At 37.8% G+C, this 19154-nt stretch overlaps 1 protein-coding gene across 5 annotated transcripts; it reads right to left on the reverse strand.

Annotated features, from left to right (window-relative positions):
- Window positions 1-4231: 4231 nt before the first annotated feature.
- Window positions 4232-17751, reverse strand: gucy2f (guanylate cyclase 2F, retinal). 5 transcript variants are annotated; one of them, XM_056271094.1, is made up of 20 exons: window positions 17065-17745; window positions 15764-16557; window positions 11650-11951; window positions 11214-11568; window positions 10071-10155; window positions 9874-9970; window positions 9643-9771; window positions 9036-9116; window positions 8769-8945; window positions 8472-8628; window positions 8205-8354; window positions 7935-8083; window positions 6973-7136; window positions 6680-6872; window positions 6325-6499; window positions 6062-6160; window positions 5874-5968; window positions 5259-5344; window positions 4901-4995; window positions 4538-4644 (listed from the first exon to the last, which is right to left on the reverse strand). In XM_056271094.1, exons 2-19 carry the CDS (start codon window positions 16506-16508, stop codon window positions 4923-4925), a joined length of 3312 nt encoding a protein of 1103 aa, XP_056127069.1. In that variant the 5' UTR covers window positions 16509-16557; window positions 17065-17745; the 3' UTR covers window positions 4538-4644; window positions 4901-4922. The 5 variants fall into 5 exon arrangements, with proteins under 5 accessions (XP_056127068.1, XP_056127066.1, XP_056127070.1 ...); XM_056271093.1 differs by lacking the exon at window positions 4901-4995 and having other exon boundaries at window positions 4232-4644; window positions 17065-17746; XM_056271092.1 differs by having other exon boundaries at window positions 8205-8628; window positions 17065-17750.
- Window positions 17752-19154: the final 1403 nt, after the last annotated feature.

Consider the following 19154-nt stretch of genomic DNA (forward strand, 5'->3'; position numbering starts at 1 on the left):
GTACAGGGCATCCCAATGGTACGTTAGACAATTCATATGACTGTCACTGCTTGAAATGACTAGAAGTCGCTAATTATCGTTTCAAAGTCAACATATTTATTATTCCTTCTTATGGAGCCTGATTGATTCAGTTTAGCTACCCTTAAATGTTAATTAATGCATGAACTATAGGCTACTAACATCAGCATCGTAGTTAAGGAGTTCTTCATTGGTTCATGATTAGATATATCTTCACTAATCATGAGTTCATGTTGAAGTAACTATTAATTCAGATATGAGTACATGGATATTCATGTAGGGAGTTGGGGTAAAACGCCCCCTATACTTTTCCCCAAAATAACCTATAGATAAAGTCAATATACGTTTTTGTTGTTGCTATGGACTAAGTTGACAAGAGTGATGTAGAACGAAGTAGCCTATTCACTGTGAAGCTTACACTGGCGACATACCTGAGAGAAAACTGATTTCAGGGTAGCCGATCTAATTTTCAGTAGTAAGAAAAAAAAAGTGTTTTAAAGCTTGTTGTTTTGCAGAACATAAACAGTTATGATATGAGAATAGTAAGGCATGTAATTAGGGAGTGCATGGAATATATATATATATATATTATTATTTTTTTGCTTGTCTTTTTAATTTTAGGCTAAAACTGCTTGTAGGCTACTTTGATTTTTCTGTAAATGTAGGCTATAAAACAATTTTTTTCAGAATGGGGGCATTTTACCACACCTGTTCTTAGAACATTCATAGCTGTAAAAAAAAAAAAAAAAAAAAAAAAAATTGTTTTTTATACTTAGATTGGTCCAGTGTTCCACTGATGACATCACAGCAGCATTCTGAGCAGAAGCTATAGAGCTGATGCACCTCAGGGGCTCTTAACAGCAGTAGTTGAGAAAGGATATCTGTGTTACCTGAGTACTGATCAAATACCGGTTTGTTTTTCAGTAGATTAGTGTCCAGTTCAGATGTCTAACAAATTCATATTCACTTTTCAGTTAACTAATGGCAATGATATTTTTATTGTATCATTTGCAAATGAGCATGTCTGGAGGGACCTTCCAGAAATTCACACAGCACAAAGCGGTGTGTATCGAGTGTTGCTTCAAGAAACTCTCGAACAACTTTTTGGTCAGTATCCATTGACACCTGGTCCTGAAAGCAATCCACTACTCTCCATGCTGGCCTGGAATTCAGATTCCTGGAACTTTACTTTGGATGCATCAGGTGACTTTGAATTGGAAGAAGGTAACATTGCGTTTTGTGTATAATAATCCACCGGCAGAACATGTGGAGACATTTGTGAGCTGGACATGGACCTATGAGGCCCTGACTCTCTGTGGTCACAATCCAAATTTGCCCAGTGGCCTCTGTCCATCATGGCCTCCTAATCATCCCCATATACCAATTGGCTTCATCACTGTCTCCTCTCCACCAGTAAGCTGGTGTGTGGTGGGCGTTCTGGCGCAATATGGCTGCCGTCGCATCATCCAGCTGGATGCTGCACACTGGAGGTTATTGAGGAGATTCCCCCTTCTATGTGAAGCGCTTTGAGTGCTGAGAAAAGCGCTTTATAAATGTAATGAATTATTATGACCTGATTGACAACAGATCTGAGATCAGATCTGGAGGATCACATACGAATAAGTCCAGCAGAGATGATGAACAGCCTGTACCTTCTCATCGGGCAAATAACAGTGAGATCAGATCTGGAGAATCTAGAATACCTGCTGACCAAAGCTCAGGCAATCAGGTTGAGATGAGACAGGCCGTTAAAAGAAGAAGGAAGACTTCTGCCAGGTCAGAGATCAGATAACAGAAAAAGAGAAGATCAGACCACCGCTCTGATTCTGACTGAAGCAGTTTTTAGGGACTGCTCAATTTTGTAAGTTTCATTCAAATCAAGCATGGATCAGGACTTTCCATTCACGCTCTCTGTGATATCATCTTGTCTATTTGGTGTTTGTCTGTCACAAGCATATACATTTCTTTGTAGACAGGAGTTATATAGAAAGATTGTAAAATGGCAAGCAAACACCATTTTAAATCATGCGTTCCTCCCTTGAGTCAGCATCATTCCTGAAGGCCCAGACGTTACCCACCAAGTCGGTCAGAACAACTTTGGCTTTGGTGTGTAAAGCATATTCAGCGGCAGGTCAGGCCCCAGCATGCCTGCACACCATGTCCATTCTGCAGGCATACCAGGATGACCTGCTGAGAGACCTTGATGATGAGGGCGAGGGTGTGGGCCAGGACGCATTAAGATATATCTCTCCGAACCACCAAGGAGACGGCCAAGTCAGTCAGCCGGTCTACGGCAGCCCTGGTGGCTACGGAGAGATATTTATGGCTAAACGTGTCTGGTATGAGGATGCCCTGCTTGCCCCTCTTGGGGTCTTCGGCGATGCTGTCACCTAAGTTGTTGAGAGGTTTTGAGGAGGCAAAAAAGCGAGTGGCGGTGTTCGAGAGACATCTTCCTCGCCGCTCTCAGATCTCTCGCCATCTACCAGCTCCTCACATCAAGAGCAACAGAAGCAGAGCCTCGCTACCCTTCCTTTTGGCCTAGCCTTGTCACCTTGCAATTTCACAAAATGCGTGGATGCGGCACTGGCTCCGTTGCGACTCCATGGGCATTCGCGTGCTGAAAATGATTCGTGCTTTCGCGCTTCGGCTGGAGCCGAACATAATAATCACATAATGATTATTTTAGGTTTCAGACATTTAAATAAACAGCCTGAATTCTAGCAAAAATACATTTAAAGTTTGTTAAATACACACTGATGTCTAATAAGCGCCAATAATAATCCTTTCAATAATAATTTGACAACGTGTTTTATTCATATCATATACACATTGTATAGGTAACTATAGTTTACTCTATCCTTCTCCCAGTTTATCGGTCACTTACTTTAATGTCTTTTGGGAGAAGTGGTTGAATTTATGTGTTGTAAATCCGACTGTTGTAACTTAAGATCCGATTCTCCGAACTGTGATGCAAACTAACATGGCGGTTCCCATCAGGCATAGATCAACTAACAGGGTCATTATAAAGGTGTTTAAATGACAAAACACATTCACTTACACATATTTGAGAATCAGAATATCAGATAGTTCATGATATAGTTAACAAATTTGTGAATATTTTGAATATAAAAGGAAAACTAAAAAAAATAACTAAATAAAACCGTTTGATTAACAGGACATTTAAGTTATCATTTTAAACAGCTTATAAGGCAGTCAATCCCTCTCAGATAAACCCAGACATGTTTAATACAACTTAAACTGCAAAGAAACTTAAACTTTTCATTTTATACACTGTAAAAAAATTGCTGTAGTTATGCAGCTGTTTGCCAGTAACTTACTGTAGATTTAAATTGATGTATATTTACTGGCAACAGTTTGTTCAAAGTTAAATGAGCATTAAACATTAACAAGTCTTTGTCTTTAAAGAATAAAATTATAAAATAACAATCTAATGCAAAGCATTCTGGGAACCAGAAATCCTCATCAACCTTTTTCTGTTTTTTTTCCTTCAGATTTTGGTTCCCAGAATGCAAAACAGGCTGTTATTTTAGTTTTATTCTGTAAAGATAAAGACTTGTTAATGTTTAATGTTCATTTAACTTTGAACAAACTGTTGCCAGTAAATAACATAAATTTAAAACTACAGTAAGTTACTGGCAAGCAGCTGCCAGTAATACTGTAATTTCTACAGATTTTTTTTACAGTGTATCCAATACAAGCACAAGTGCTTTATCAGAGAGAGAGAGATAGGACCCTTTATTAAACTGATTTAATACGTCAAATAAAAGCAGTTGCCCTGTTTACTAAATGTATGGCAACTAAAATGAATAATTCTGCATAGTATAAATAATTATTTTTGCATAAATTAACAGAACTCACAGAATTATTGCATTCCATTTTGTAATATCTCTGAAGCAACTTCTTAATCAGCATACACACAGTCACGTTTCACAATTTTCATGAGTCCAGAGACAGCTTACAGCAGCCTTACATTTGTAATTGCTTGGTATCAACCAACCTCAGTCAGTTTGGCTTTTGCATAAACATCGCTAGAATATCGCATTTGGTCTTAGCAACAGATGTCCACTAAGCTTCGTCAAATCTGATTATGTCACTACATTGTTTTTTGGTTAGAGAAGATCAAAGAAAAATAATTAAAGCTCCCCCATGAGTAACATATGGATGAAAACACAACATGTGAAACCTCAAAACCATGTGAAAAAAAACCCCAAAACGTGGACTCGCCTTTGGTACGGGATGCATATGGGGCCACTCTGTGGCCAAAACAGAGCAAGTGTTAGACATTGGGAAAGAAACACACTTTCACTGACTACCTGTTCCTCAGCTGCCATTTCATTAGCGCTGTTGTTTCTGCTGTGCTGGGCAGAGTCGGATTAGACAGACGACAATCAATCCTATTAAAGTAGTCTTTGTAAGCTGCACTGAAACACACACGCTCGAATTGTCCTTTGTGTCTCTCCCATGCGACTTGTCATGTGCCTTTCCTTCTTCGTCAGTTTTAACATCCTTCCTTGCGCTTCTCAGATTTTGGGATTGTCCACTTGTCTGTTGGCCTTGCGAAATATTGACTTGACCTCCTCCGTAACCATGTCTTGCCAGTTATCTCTAAAAGATGAAAATTGAATTGAAAATTGTAGAAAGTTATAAATGATAACGACAGACAGAACTGAAGATTCATTTTAGGACTTTGGTAAGTAATGCACTTCACAACAACTGAAAAAAATAAATACACGGCATGCACGAATAAACGGACATGCAATTAGTCCAGCACAATTAATCTCATTAAACACCATCACGGCACAAACCCACCAGAAGTAAACCTAACCACATGACACATACAGCACAGCATGCAAGGTACTACCTCCTTGCAATTGGTTATGGGCTCATGCCTTTTTCTCAGCTTTCCTTCTCCTGTAAGCCTCAATGTCCTCAGGTCTCAAACCATGGTTGTCTTCCCTGATGCATAAATCCAATTATCCCATTTGTAAATAGTATCCCATTAAGTACAAAGAGAATTATTCTAAAGCACAGAAATTAATCAGAAAGTACAATTTATTTGGAAAGAGTAAAATAAAGGGCAATATAATGCAAAGGCCAAACTGCTTTACATACATGTATATAGGCTATGTTTACAATATTTTAAATGCTAAGTTTATTTAAAATATTGTAGGAAAAAAAAAAAAAGTAAAATAAATGGTTAAATATTATTCAAATCTTACCCTGGTTTGATCTCTGGTGGTTTTGGCAAAGGATTAGTAAAATTAGATTTTCCAACAAGCCAGTATGTCTCTTCAATGCCTTTCCCCTAATAAAATCCATACAAATTAATTTAAAAAGCTCAAATTATCCACAGTAAGTTAATGCTTGCACTACCATTTAAATGTTTGGGGTCAGTTTAATGTTCCTGAAAGCAATTTAAAATATTCATTTTACAATTTAAAAATAACAGTTTGATAAAATTGTTTTCCTGTAAATTCCTGTGATGCCAAAGCTGAATTGTCAGCATCATTACTCCAGTCTTCTGTGTCACATGATCCTGCAGAAATCATTCTAATATGCTGATTTGCTGCTCAAGAAACATTTCGTATTATTATCAATGTTGAAAATAGATTCTTTAAAAACAGCATTTATTTGAAATAGAAATATTTTGTTAGATTATAAATGTCTTTACAGTCACGTTTGATCAATTTTATGCATCCTTGCTGAATAAAATTATTAATTTCTAAAAAAAGAAAATCAAACTGACCCCGTACTTATTAACAGTAGTGCATGTTATTATTTTGTTCAAATATAATTGAATTAATTATGATTATTAAAAGCGTTTGTTTTTGTACCTTCAGCTCAGTCTTTCCTCGAACTTCTATTTTGTAGCCATCGTTCAGTGAGTGGAGAATCTTCACTGTACTAATGTTCACATGAATTCTGTAAGCTGATGGAAATGATGTTTATTGACCGATCTTCTCATTACAGTGCAGGGTTAGTATATCACATCTGTAAAGAAAAATATCTGAATGGAACATACGCAACCCTGTAGATTCCATACGAGAGGCGGTGTTGACTGTGTCTCCAAAAAGGCAGTATCTAGGCATAGTTAGACCCACGACTCCAGCAACACACGACCCTGGATAGAGAAGAAACAGGATAAGATAAAGGATGCAATATTTTATAACTACATATTTGGACAATGAAATGTAATCTGTCAAAAAGATTACATGAGCATTACAAGAGCTTTTTCATAACATTGCCACTAAGCGGATAAAAACAGCTGGAGATTGACAGGCTAACCTGAGTGAATGCCGATCCGTATCCTGACTGGAACTTCTGGCATGTGCCGCATCTTGAAGGATCCCACGGAGCTGAGAATATTCAGGGACATGTTGGCGATCTCGGCTGCGTGCTTGTTGCCGTTCTTCTTCGGCAGCCCGGAGGCCACCATGTAGGCATCTCCAATGGTTTCAACCTGTGATGAAGAAGAGTTAAATGGCTTTTCATGGAAATCGATCGGCATGTTGTCCTGGACATCCAAGCCAGTGTTATTTTAGTATCATTGAGATACTATTAAACTATCGAAGGCATTTGTCGCCAATTTCCAAAAATAACTGTAAGTAATAACCCTGTAATAACCCTGAACCAAGCTTACCTTGTAGACATCGTGGCTGCCCAGCACAGCATCAAATAGGGAGTAAAGGTCATTGAGCAGATCTACAACCTCAATTGGATCACTAAGGGATGAGATGGTTGTGAAGCCTACAATGTCACTGAAGTAGATAGTGACTTGGTCAAAGTACTCTGGCTCCACAGAGGCACCGGTTTTCAGAGCTTCTGCCACAGAACTGAATGAAAATATAAAAGAAGTTTAATCTGACATAGAAAGATTGTTGATCCAGGAACATGTCTTACTTGAGAAGTGTGCCGGAGAATGAAAACACTCACGGAGGAAGCATCTCAGCCAGAAGCTTCTCAGTCCTCTGTTTCTCTACCTCCAGCTCTTCTGTTCTTTCCCTGATCAGGTCCTCCAGGTTAGAGGAGTACTGCTCCAGCATACGCAACATGGAGTCAATAATATTGGTCTTTTTGCCCTTGTTGATGAGCTTGAACTGAGAACAGACCATTAAGATGCATTATGAGTGAATTTAAAAAAATCATTAGATGTAGTTGTCTTTTAGACATATGCCAAGAAACTTTAATTAAAGTGTCTTTATTTGTAATGTTCATGAAATCTGGAAATACTGCTATCCATGCATGTTGTCATATTAGAAATAGAATATATAAATACACTATACCATTCAAAAGTTTGGGGTCTGTAAGATTTTTTTCAAAATGTGCTTGAAAGAAGTCTCTTATGCTCACCAAGGGTTTATTTCATCAAAAATACAGTAAAAACAGCAATATTGTGAGATATTATTACACTTTAAAATAACTGTTTTCTATTTTAATATATTCCTATGATGCAAAGCTGAATCTTCAGCATCGTTACTGCAGTCTTCAGCGTCACATGATCCTTCAGATATCATTCTAATATGCTGATTGGGTGCTGAAGGCATTTCTTATTATGTTTTTTGTGGAAACCCGTGAATTTTGTATTTATTTTGTACTTTTTTGATGAATAGTTCGCAAGAACTACATTTAGTTTATGATCCATTGAATGCATCCTTACTGAAATTTTTAAATATGAAAATAAAAATAATAATAAAATAACATGAAATAAAGCAATGTAATAACAAATATAAAAGCAATAATTATTACAATAAAATAATAAATTAAAATAATATATATATATATGAATTAATTCATATTTTGTAGAATCATTATACAAAGTAAGCCAGCATTTAAAAATCTACGTTCTTTAGATCCTACGGCTTTTAATTCTGTTATCCAATGCACTCAAAGCTCACCTGATCAAAGATCTGATCAAAAGTAGGCCTTCTATCAGGCTGTTCACACCAGCACTGCTTCATTAACTGGATGCATTCCAGTGGAGCTTGATCTGGAGCTACAGTGGGCCTGCACATAGGCGGAGGTTTCTTCACCTTCCTTATTATCTCTGTTGATGCAATAAACATGTCACTGATAATACCTGCCCAGTTTCTGTTATCACAGCCTTGTTTACCAGTTCAACTAATTCTGTAAGAACAACTACTAAGTACAATTTATTTACAACCAACCTTCAGGAGTCAAGCCCAGCATACAGTACGGCGCTCCTCTGACGACTACTTCCTGAAGTATAATCGCGAAGCTGTACACATCTCCTTTACATGTTCCTTTCCGTGGACTTTCCAGATCTCTGAGAAATTCAGGAGCTGTCCAGAATAGTTCTGAAAGACAAAGAATTGCCTTATTATGTCTTTTTTTCAATATCAGGAAATTGGATGGAATAAAAGTGAGATTTGCATTGTAAATAAGTCTTTTCTTTAAAAAATAAATACCCATACCCTCTGGAGGTGGGGTCTCCTTTGGAGCTTTCTGGGACTCAAGAATCTCATTGTAACCATAATCAGTGATCTTTAAGACAAAACGTCCATCAACTACACAATTACGAGACTTCAGGTGCCCGTGAGGAAATTCCCTGTGGTGAAGATATTTCATGCCCTATTGGATGGGTAACAGAAACCATCCGATTATAATGCCGACAAAAGACAGATATTATATTGAAAGTGCAGAATGGATTTGAAAAATGATCTGAAGGTTATTAGTTCACATTTTCATAATATCATAACATTCAAAAGTACCTTGATGAGATCCAGCAATAAAGAGGATTTAAACATCCAGTCCAGTTTGACATCTTCATTTCGAAGGAGGTCATGTAGACTCCCCCGAGAACAGTGTTCAGTGACGATGGCAAACATCTCACAATCAGTGAAGAACCCCAAAAACGGATTGACATTTTCATTCCGTAGGTCCCTCATCTGGGAATTATGAATATGATAGGAACCGTCACTCAAAGAACAAGCTCATACCAAACTGTTAGTTTTAAATGAAAGGTTTAGAGCCAATACCTTGGTGAAAATATTAGTGGTGCTCTGTTTGACCTCCTTGAAATGTCCTTCCTTAAACTTTTTTAGCCATACCCAGTCGCCCTGCAAAGATCAAAACGACTTACATTTACATTTGGCAGACACTTTTATCCAAAGCAACTTTCATTGCATTTAAAGAGAGAGTTCGCCCAAAAATAAAAAAAATTCATCATTTTTATTTTCTCACCCTCAAGTTGTTCTAAACCTGTAGGAGTTTATTTCTTCTGTTGAACACAAAAGTAGATATTTTGAAGAATGTGGGTAATCAAACAGTTGCTGGTCCCCATTGACTTCCATTGTATGAAAAAAAATACTATAGAAGTCAATGGGGACCCACATTCTTCAAATATCTTTGAGAAACTCTGGTTTAGAACAACTTGAGTAATGACAACAAATTCTTTTTTGGGTGAACTATCCCTTAAAGGTACACATTAACATTTAATCAGTTCTTGCTTTCCATGGGAATCGAACACTTGACCTTGAAGTTGCTAGCGTACTGTTTGAGCTACAGGAAAGTTAAAAAATTTGGTCAAGATAAAAAGACATGGTGTGTTCAATAAATAAAATTAAATGACACATAAAAAGTCACCTCATAGACGGCCACGTTCGAAGTTTCATGTGTTGCCGTTGCCATGCTGTTCACAGAGCGGGACCGGCCACCTGTGCTCTTCTCCTCAATGTAACTTTTTGAATCGCTAAGATCCTCAAGGGTGATTTTCTGTGAGCAAAGAGTGCATAATAAATGTAGAAAATATAGTATAACATTTTCAGAAAAACGCCCTTAATGCTTAAGGAAGGCAGCTGATGAGGTGACGCGTACCCTCTTGCTCAGCTGCGGGTTGATGAAGGTCAGGTCCTCAAGCGTAAGCAGGATTCTGTTGGGCCCTTTGATCAGCTGGATTTGTTGAATTCGCCTCCTACAAAGATCAGACAAGATCAGGTACAACTTTTTGTACCTTCAATATATTCATAAAATGAAACAAATCATAGGTTCTGTTAAAATCACAGCAAAATTACCTTATGAATAGAGTTAGGCCAATACAACCAAGAACTATAATGAAGACTGTCACAAACGCTATGATGACGTATATTAATTCCACACCTAAAACACAAGAGAATCAATTAGCTGACAAACACATAGAATATAAGTTTCAAATTACATATAAATCAGTATGCATCAGTTAACAGTGGACATATAAAAACAATGCCATTGATTACAAGTGAAAAGGAGACTGTTTTATTTTATTTTATTTTTTAAATTGATTTATTTATCTTTTAATAATAATAATAATAATTAAAGCTGCTAGCAGCATTTAGCGGTGTTCAAGCAGTTAAGGCCTTTAAGGCCGTTAAGCACAAAAGCATCAAAAGACATTAAGTTTTATGTAGCAAGCATTTAACCACTGACATCATAGATGGAATAGACCATGTTTTAGCATGATTTACCATGATATACCACATTTCAGTGTGACTTTTCATGATTTACCATGTTCCAGTATGATTTACCATGAATCTAGCATGATTTATCTTAGTTTACCTTGATTTACCATGTTTTATGATGATTTAACATGATATAGCACATTCTAGAATGATTTACCAGGATTCTAGCATGATTTACCTTATTTACTATGATTTACCATGTTTCTGGCGTTATTTACCATGATTTACCATGTTGATAGCAGTTACACATAATACATACAATTATATGCACCAGTTAACGATAATCATTTAAAACAGCAATAATATATTTGTTAGCAAGATTAAAATAAAATATTACGGTTTAATTTTATTTATTAATTTTAAATTAATCATTCCTTAAAATTAATTTAAAAAAATAGTAATAATAAAATTTATCATTTACTAAACGACATTTAGCATATTTGCATTTTGGTATTTTTAGCATAAAATATTGATTTATATTTCTTACAATTATTTGACTTTGAATAATTATAATAGTTTTTAATATTGATCATTTACTAAAAAATATTGAGCATAAAAATACCAATTTGCTTAAAAAGCATTATACACAACACCTAATGTAACTATGACACACATATACAAGCTGAGTGAAATGAGTGTGACTTTTAAGAAGAAACAATTGCACAATCAAAAGTCAAATATCTGTTTCTCATCGATCAACATTGTGTGGGTCTGTCGTACCTCCTGTGCAGATGGCATTGGGATCAAACCAGCAGCTGGAGTCTGAAGGTGGAGGTGAACCTCCAGGGAAATTAATGGACTTGCCAGCAAACAGCACCATGTCCGAAGTCAGGTCTACTTGAAAACAACGATACAGTTGAGTTCCCCAGCCATCAGTATCCAGGATCACGTAGTTGGTCTGCCCGTTTCCTTGGGTGTCTGTGCGGATGTTCTGGTTGAACCCCGAAAATGTGATGTTCCTCGTGAAGAAGGCCAGGTTGGACCCGGAGAACCACTTACCTGCTCTTCTGGCATTGTGCATGGACTTGGCAAACAGGTACAAACTGTTGTAGATTGTACCAAAGAGAGGAGAGACCTGAAATGTAGCAGAGGATTTTAATCAAGCTTTTGAGAGTACAAATAAGATTCATAATGTGTCAAAGTGCACCACCCGCACCTGCTCTGGCTCTTGTGACACTATCAGCTCTCCAAGTCGTTTGGCCATATTGAACGCTTCGTTGAATGACATCAGATCTGACTCCACAGTGACGGTGAGTACAGCGTCATAGGCTTTGCGCAGTTTGGTGTTGTTTTGCAGTGGGAAGTAGGTTGTGTTGGTGTAGGGTAGGCTGTACTGGAGGGTGTCGTACGGTATAAACACATATCGACCATTTGTCAATCCCATGTCATAGGCCTTCATCAGGAAAGAAGATTGTTGCTCTCCTCCAATGAGCACTGAATGCATGCACATAATGATGACTGAAACATACATAAAAACATTAATTCATGTTGAATTGTAAAAGCATTTAGGACTAATATACGGTATGAGCAGTAGGTTTTATCTTAATATAAAATGCTTTATTTAAATTCTAAAAGGGCCATGATCCGAAACTTATAATTTGACAATTGAAGACAAACCTTCAGTCAGTGTGCACTGGAAAATTTCACATACATTCATTTCACATAAATATCGTTAATTGAGTAACAAATGTAGTGCATGCTCTTACACATGTATGAATAAATGCATGTTTTTGTTGTATGTTTCGTTTTTTTGTTGAAGATAAATCTTTTGACAATTCTATGAAAAGAAAGTGAAAATGATGAGAGATTAAATAAACTTTAAGCTGTCTTCTGTTTAATCATACTACACTGAACAAAATTATAAACGCAACACTTTTGGTTTTGGCCCCATTTTTCATGAGCTGAACTCAAAGATCTAAGACTTTTTCTATGTACACAAAAGGCCTATTTCTCTCAAATATTCTCTCAAAAATCTGTCTAAATCTGTGTTAGTGAGCACTTCTCCTTTGCCGAGATAATCCATCCACCTCACAGGTGTGGCATATCAAGGTGCTGATTAGACAGCATGATTATTGCACAGGTGTGCCTTAGGCTGGCCACAATAAAAGGCCACTCTAAAATGTGCTGTTTTACTGTAATGGGGGGGTATCATGTATATCAAATATATCATGGGTGACATGTCCGGTGAGTATGCTGGCCATGCAAGAACTGGGATGTTTTCAGCTTCCAGGAATTGTGTACAGATCCTTGCAACATCTGGGGCCGTGCATTATCATGCTGCAACATGAGGAGATGGTCGTCGATCAATGGCACAACAATGGGCTCCAGGATCTCGTCACGGTATTTCTGTGCATTCAAAATGCCTGCCCATACCAATGCCTGCCCATACCATAACCCCACCGCCACCATGGGCCACTCGATCCACAACGTTGACATCAGCAAACCGCTCACCCACACGACGCCATGCACGCTGTCTGCCATCTGCCCTGTACAGTGAAAACCGGGATTCATCCGTGAAGAGAACACCTCTCCAAAATGGCAGCCGCCATCGAATGTGAGCATTTGCCCACTCAAGTCGGTTACGACGACGAACTGCAGTCAGGTCGAGACCCTGATAAGGACGACGAGCATGCAGATGAGGTTCCCTGAGACGGTTTCTGACAGTTTGTGCAGAAATTCTTTGGTTATGCAAACCGATTGTTGCAGCAGCTGTCCGGGTGGCTGGTCTCAGACGATCTTGGAGGTGAAGATGCTGGATGTGGAGGTCATGGGCTTGTGTGGTTGCACGTGGTCTGCGGTTGTGAGGCCGGTTGGATGTACTGCCAAATTCTCTGAAACGCCTTTGGAGACGGCTTATGGTAGAGAAATGAACATTCAATTCACGGGCCACAGCTCTGGTGGACATTCCTGCAGTCAGCATGAATGAATGTGTTTGGGATGCTCTGGATCGGCGTATACGACAGCGTGTTCCAGGTCCTGCCAATATCCAGCAGCTTCGCACAGCCATTGAAGAGGACCAACATTCCACAGGCCACAATCAACAACCTGATCAGCTCTATGCGAAGGAGATGTGTTGCACTGCGTGAGGCAAATGGTGGTCACACAAGATACTGACTGGTTTTCGGACCCCCCCAATACAGTAAAACTGCACATTTTAGAGTGGCCTTTTATTGTGGCCAGCCTAAGGCACACCTGTGCAATAATCATGCTGTCTAATCAGCATCTTGATATGCCACATCTGTGAGGTGGATGGATTATGCGGTGAAGTGCTCACTAACACAGATTTAGACAGATTTGTGAAGCATATTTGAGAGAAATAGGCCTTTTGCTCATAGAAAAAGTCTTAGATCTTTGAGTTCAGCTCATGAAAAACAGTGGCAAAAACAAAAGTGTTGCGTTTATCATTTTGTTCAGTGTATATAGGGGACACCGGGGCTAGTTGTCACATGCGCTGTATTTCATTAACTATAGGATTTTTAGTGAAAAGTCCAATTACAACTATGCTTGTTTTGTGTTTTTTTGTAAGCAGTGATATTGTATGTTAGTTTTAAACACCTAGTTCTCTCTCTCTTCCTAAAATATTTTTTGTTCCAATTACCTGTACATATACAAATCCTTAAAGTAGACAATAAAACCACAGTAAAGTTATAATTTTAAAAGAATTATATTTATATAAATATAACTATGCTATATATACACTCACCGGCCACTTTATTAGGTACCCCATGCTAGTAACGGGTTGGACCCCCTTTTGCCTTCAGAACTGCCTCAATTCTTCGTGGCATAGATTCAACAAGGTGCTGGAAGCATTCCTCAGGGAGTTTGGTCCATATTGACATGATGGCATCACACAGTTGCCGCAGATTTGTCGGCTGCACATCCATGATGCGAATCTCCCGTTCCACCACATCCCAAAGATGCTCTATTGGGTTGAGATCTGGTGACTGTGGAGGCCATTTTAGTACAGTGAACTCATTGTCATGTTCAAGAAACCAATTTGAAATGATTAGAGCTTTGTGACATGGTGGAAGTAGCCATCAGAGGATGGGTACATGGTGGCCATAAAGGGATGGACATGGTCAGAAACAATGCTCAGGTAGGCCGTGGCATTTAAACGATGCCCAATTGGCACTAAGGGGCCTAAAGTGTGCCAGGAAAACATCCCCCACACCATTACACCACCACCACCAGCCTGCACAGTGGTAACAAGGCATGATGGTTCCATGTTCTCATTCTGTTTACGCCAAATTCTGACTCTAACATCTGAATGTCTCAACAGAAATCGAGACTCATCAGACCAGGCAACATTTTTCCAGTCTTCAACTGTTCAATTTTGGTGAGCTCTTGCAAATTGTAGCCTCTTTTTCCTATTTGTAGTGGAGATGAGTGGTACCCGGTGGAGTCTTCTGCTGTTGTAGCCCATCCGCATCAAGGTTGTGCGTGTTGTGGCTTCACAAATGCTTTGCTGCATACCTCGGTTGTAACGAGTGGTTATTTCAGTCACTGTTGCCCTTCTATCAGCTCGAACCAGTCTGGCCATTCTCCTCTGACCTCTGGCATCAACAAGGCATTTCCGCCCACAGAACTGCCGCTCACTGGATGTTTTTTCTTTTTCGGACCATTCTCTGTAAACCCTAGAGATGGTTGTGCGTGAAAATCCCAGTAGATTAGCAGTTTCTGAAATACTCAGACCAGCCCTTCTGGCACCAACAATCATGCCACGTTCAAAGTCACTCAAATCACCTTTCTTCCCCATACTGATGCTCGGTTTGAACTGCAGGAGATTGTCTTGACCATGTCTACATGCCTAAATGCACTGAGTTGCCGCCATGTGATTGGCTGCTTAGAAATTAAGTGTTAACGAGCAGTTGGACAGGTGTACCTAATAAAGTGGCCGGTGAGTGTATATATATACTGTATATATATATATAGCATAGTTATATTTATATATATTTTATATAGTATTTATATGTATTATAAAGACATTTAAAAAAAATTAATGAAAGGTTGACCAGGAAGAGTTGTCATGTGTTTTAAATGTTAAAAGGTTCCTATTTATTAATCACAATATTTATTGGTTAAAACAATGGTTTGTAAAACAATTACATTATTGTTTTAGTGTTTTAGTGTTTAAACATGTCATCTTAAAAAGTCTCACACACAACCCTGAGAAATCATTGTAAAATGTGTGGCAAATAGCCTTGTCCTCTCCTCCCCTAAAATGAATGTTTATGCTAACAATGCAAATCTATGGGTCCAAAACACTTTACCTTTTATCTCCCCTGCGTTTTGAATGCTCATCAACGTGTTCTCCAACATAGTGTCATTATTCCCCATGGACGCAACAATGCCAACAGGAAGGCCCTGGTTTCTGAGAGCACTAGCCAATTTGGCAGCCGTGTCGATCCATATATCCTCATTAGAAGACACGATGCCTATGTTAGCCCAGCTGAAATACTTAAGCACCTTATAAAGCACCCGCGTCGGAGATGGTAAAGTCCGGGCAAATGTTGGGTAGCCCTGGACCCGGTCTAACTCATAGTTAATGCACGCCCATGAAAATATAGACTTGTCCCAATTCTTGCCCATGAGCGAAGCGGCATTGCAGTATCCTGGATTTGTAGGGCCTACAAACGCATCAACTACGTTCTCATATTGTACAAATGAGGTCAATGCTTTTGATGTCTCGCAAGCTTCCTGAAGGATGACAAAGTCCATTGTACAGCCCAGGTCTAAACTAAAATCCTCGTTTATCCGGCCAACGGCCAGTCTGGATGCAATGGAAGGAAGTGCTTTAGAGTAATAAGGGTCACAGTTCCAAGGCCCCAGGACTCCTACTTTGAAAATCAGGCATTGGACACAGCATGGGAACGTCAACACACCAAGAATGATCCATAGTGTAATGCTGTAAAATGGAAGTGTTGAGAGGCTATGTCTGCTCCTGAGGACGGGGCAGCGGGGGTAACTGGATAACTCCCATAAAGCACCTCCAAATGGGAGGTGAATATGTCGCATTGTCCTCCTTTAGAAGCCGTTATGAGAGATGGACGTCACAAAGAGACACCTGGAAATCAGCAGATTAGATATGAACTGGAGTCACAGCACACTTTTAGCACCATTTTCAAGGCTAAACAAGACTTATCTGTCACATAATAGCTGGGCTGTATATTTTCTACACAATGTAAACATTTCAACTCACTAAAATTGAAAACTTAAGGTAAAGTTTTTATTTATTTTAAAAATTCAAAGCCAAATCTACGACCAGAAGTGATACGATCATTTGCCCACTCTAAATGTAATTACTTCTGAAAATCAAGTTGAAACTAAACGTTTAGAACATAGTGGATATAGAATGTTTTTGACAGAGAACATTTTTTGTTTTGGCATAAATACGTTTTTTACATAGTATTATCATATTTTCTTAGGTTATTGTTGTATTGTTTTCTTAAAAGCTTCATACACTAGAAATGCAAAAAAAATGTAATTCCAAATTTATCTCCACTTACATTTATGCAAGTGCACAAAATAAAACACATTGCTAAATAAAATATCATTTAGAAATTGAACTTACCATTATTCATATAGGCCTCTTGATGCATGAAAACATTTCCACAAAGTATTAACTTTTTCTTCCAGTGGTTTCTTTCATGAAGTAGATTTATATCCTTCATAGAGTTACACGGTCAACTTTCACGATGGTTATCCAGCAACAGTCGTCCATGGGCATAAATAAATGTGAGCAGACCTCAGCTCACAAACAACAGTTTGATGAGGCTTGTCAGTGGCGTTGAGAGATTCCACTTAAGCACCCTGGAGAGCTACTTAATGCCTGCAGTCATCAATAAAGGTGTTCTTTTGCACCTTCACAATTCACACCTAACGTTCAGCGACATTTTCCAGCTTCACTGTTATAAATATTGCTGTACAAAAATTCTCGATAGTGTTGTCAATTTGGGCTAAATTATTTACCTTAGTTTCGTTATATCGCAGGTTCCTAGAATCGTTGACGATTTTAAAAAACAACAAATACATTTTATAGTTAAATAAAATGGAAAGCGATATTCGATACAAATCTCCTTGAAAATATCAAAAGGCCTAGATGTTTCTCTGTTCAATGAAAGTCCTTTGAAAGTGACCCGCGGATGAATCTAATCCATACTTGGTCAGGGACAAAATAAGAGGATTGCAGACGTTAACGCTTCAGACCCGCCACCTTTACTGACTGAGCTAGCCATGAAATCAATTAGTTTAGTTACCTTTATAAGAAAAATTGAGGAAATATAAAACATTGTTGTTAATGCACATGGTGTACAGTCATCACAAGCGTTAAAGAAGACGAAGACATATTGATGCGCCGAAAAGAATAATTAGTGCACTGAACCAATCATATAACGCCATAGGCTACTAAGTGATTTTCAACATTATAGGCCTACATTTTATTTTACATTAATTTATGTTTTATATTCGGGGTAAAATGTAGAAATCGTTTAAAAACTAGTGTAAGTGTAAGGATTTTGGAAAATATGTGAATAGTAACAATAAAAAAAGTAATAAGAATTGTATTGTTCAAAACAATAAATTATGTTCAAATAAGTTTTCAAAAATGTTTTAATTATTAAAAACATGCCTTGAATTATTTATGTCCACCATCACTGTTATTATCATTATTTATGAATACCATGGCATATATATATATATATATAGGGGCCATGGCATATATATAATACCATGGCATATATATATATATATATATATATATATATATATATACATATATATAGCCCTCTGTCTCCTCTCCACCAGTAAGCTGGTGTGTGGTGGGCGTTCTGGTGCAACATGGCTGCCATCGTGGTGGATGCTGCACATTGGTGGTGGTTGAGGAGATTCCCCCTTCAATGTAAAGCGCTTTGAGTACCCAGAAAAGTGCTATATAAATGTAACAAATGATTATTAATTATTATATATATATATATATATATATATATATATATATATATATATATATATCAGATCATTATGGTAAAATGTATATATATATATATATATATATATATATATATATATAAACACACACACACACACACACACACTTGACAGTCTTGTTGAGGGTCTGAATTGTTTTTCTTCATGTTTTTTGGGAAAGCATTGTCATGACAAGCATGACAATGGCTTGATTTGGAAGACAAAAGCTTCTAATATTTATATTACAAAACATATTGCACTGCTAATTTTTTAAAGAAACAAAAATTAAACTTTATGCCAAACTACTATTTCTTTTTTCAAGATTTACAATTTCTACAATTTTTTTGCATTTTCTTTATTTTTTTTAGCTCTTATCTTTCATATTTAAAGTTCATATTTAAGGTTGAGCAAGGTCTCAGCAGCCCATTTCCACCTCTCTCCATGGAAACCCCATGACATATGAGTGTTTATGCAGTGTAATTAGGCATTTGTTTGGTGTAGGTGTGATAGGCCCACTTCAATTGAATTTGCACAAGGTGTATTGGGTAATTAAAGTTAACGAAGGGCGCTCCCTTGGACGATCCCTAGGGTTCTCTTACATTTGCCTGCGTCAGTTAAACCTTGTGTTTTGAGAACACATCTGAGGTCTCTCTGAGCTCATTTAGACTATTAGCATAATGTTTATGGTTTACAGAGATA

This window comes from Rhinichthys klamathensis, unplaced genomic scaffold (genome assembly GCF_029890125.1).
Source record: "Rhinichthys klamathensis goyatoka isolate OS25496 unplaced genomic scaffold, OSU_Roscu_1.1 h1tg000311l_1, whole genome shotgun sequence".
Lineage (NCBI taxonomy): Eukaryota > Metazoa > Chordata > Actinopteri > Cypriniformes > Leuciscidae > Rhinichthys > Rhinichthys klamathensis.

Excerpts from the sequence above, each read along its gene's own strand:
- gucy2f (XM_056271091.1), bottom strand. The coding sequence starts at position 16,508 with ATGCGACATATTCACCTCCCATTTGGAGGTGCTTTATGGGAGTTATCC. Across the intron at positions 8,084-8,204 it reads GCTGGGCTTGACTCCTGAAG|AGATAATAAGGAAGGTGAAG; the intron begins GTTGGTTGTAAA and ends TTGCATCAACAG. Across the intron at positions 4,645-5,258 it reads CCACCAGAGATCAAACCAGG|AGATAACTGGCAAGACATGG; the intron begins GTAAGATTTGAA and ends TTCATCTTTTAG.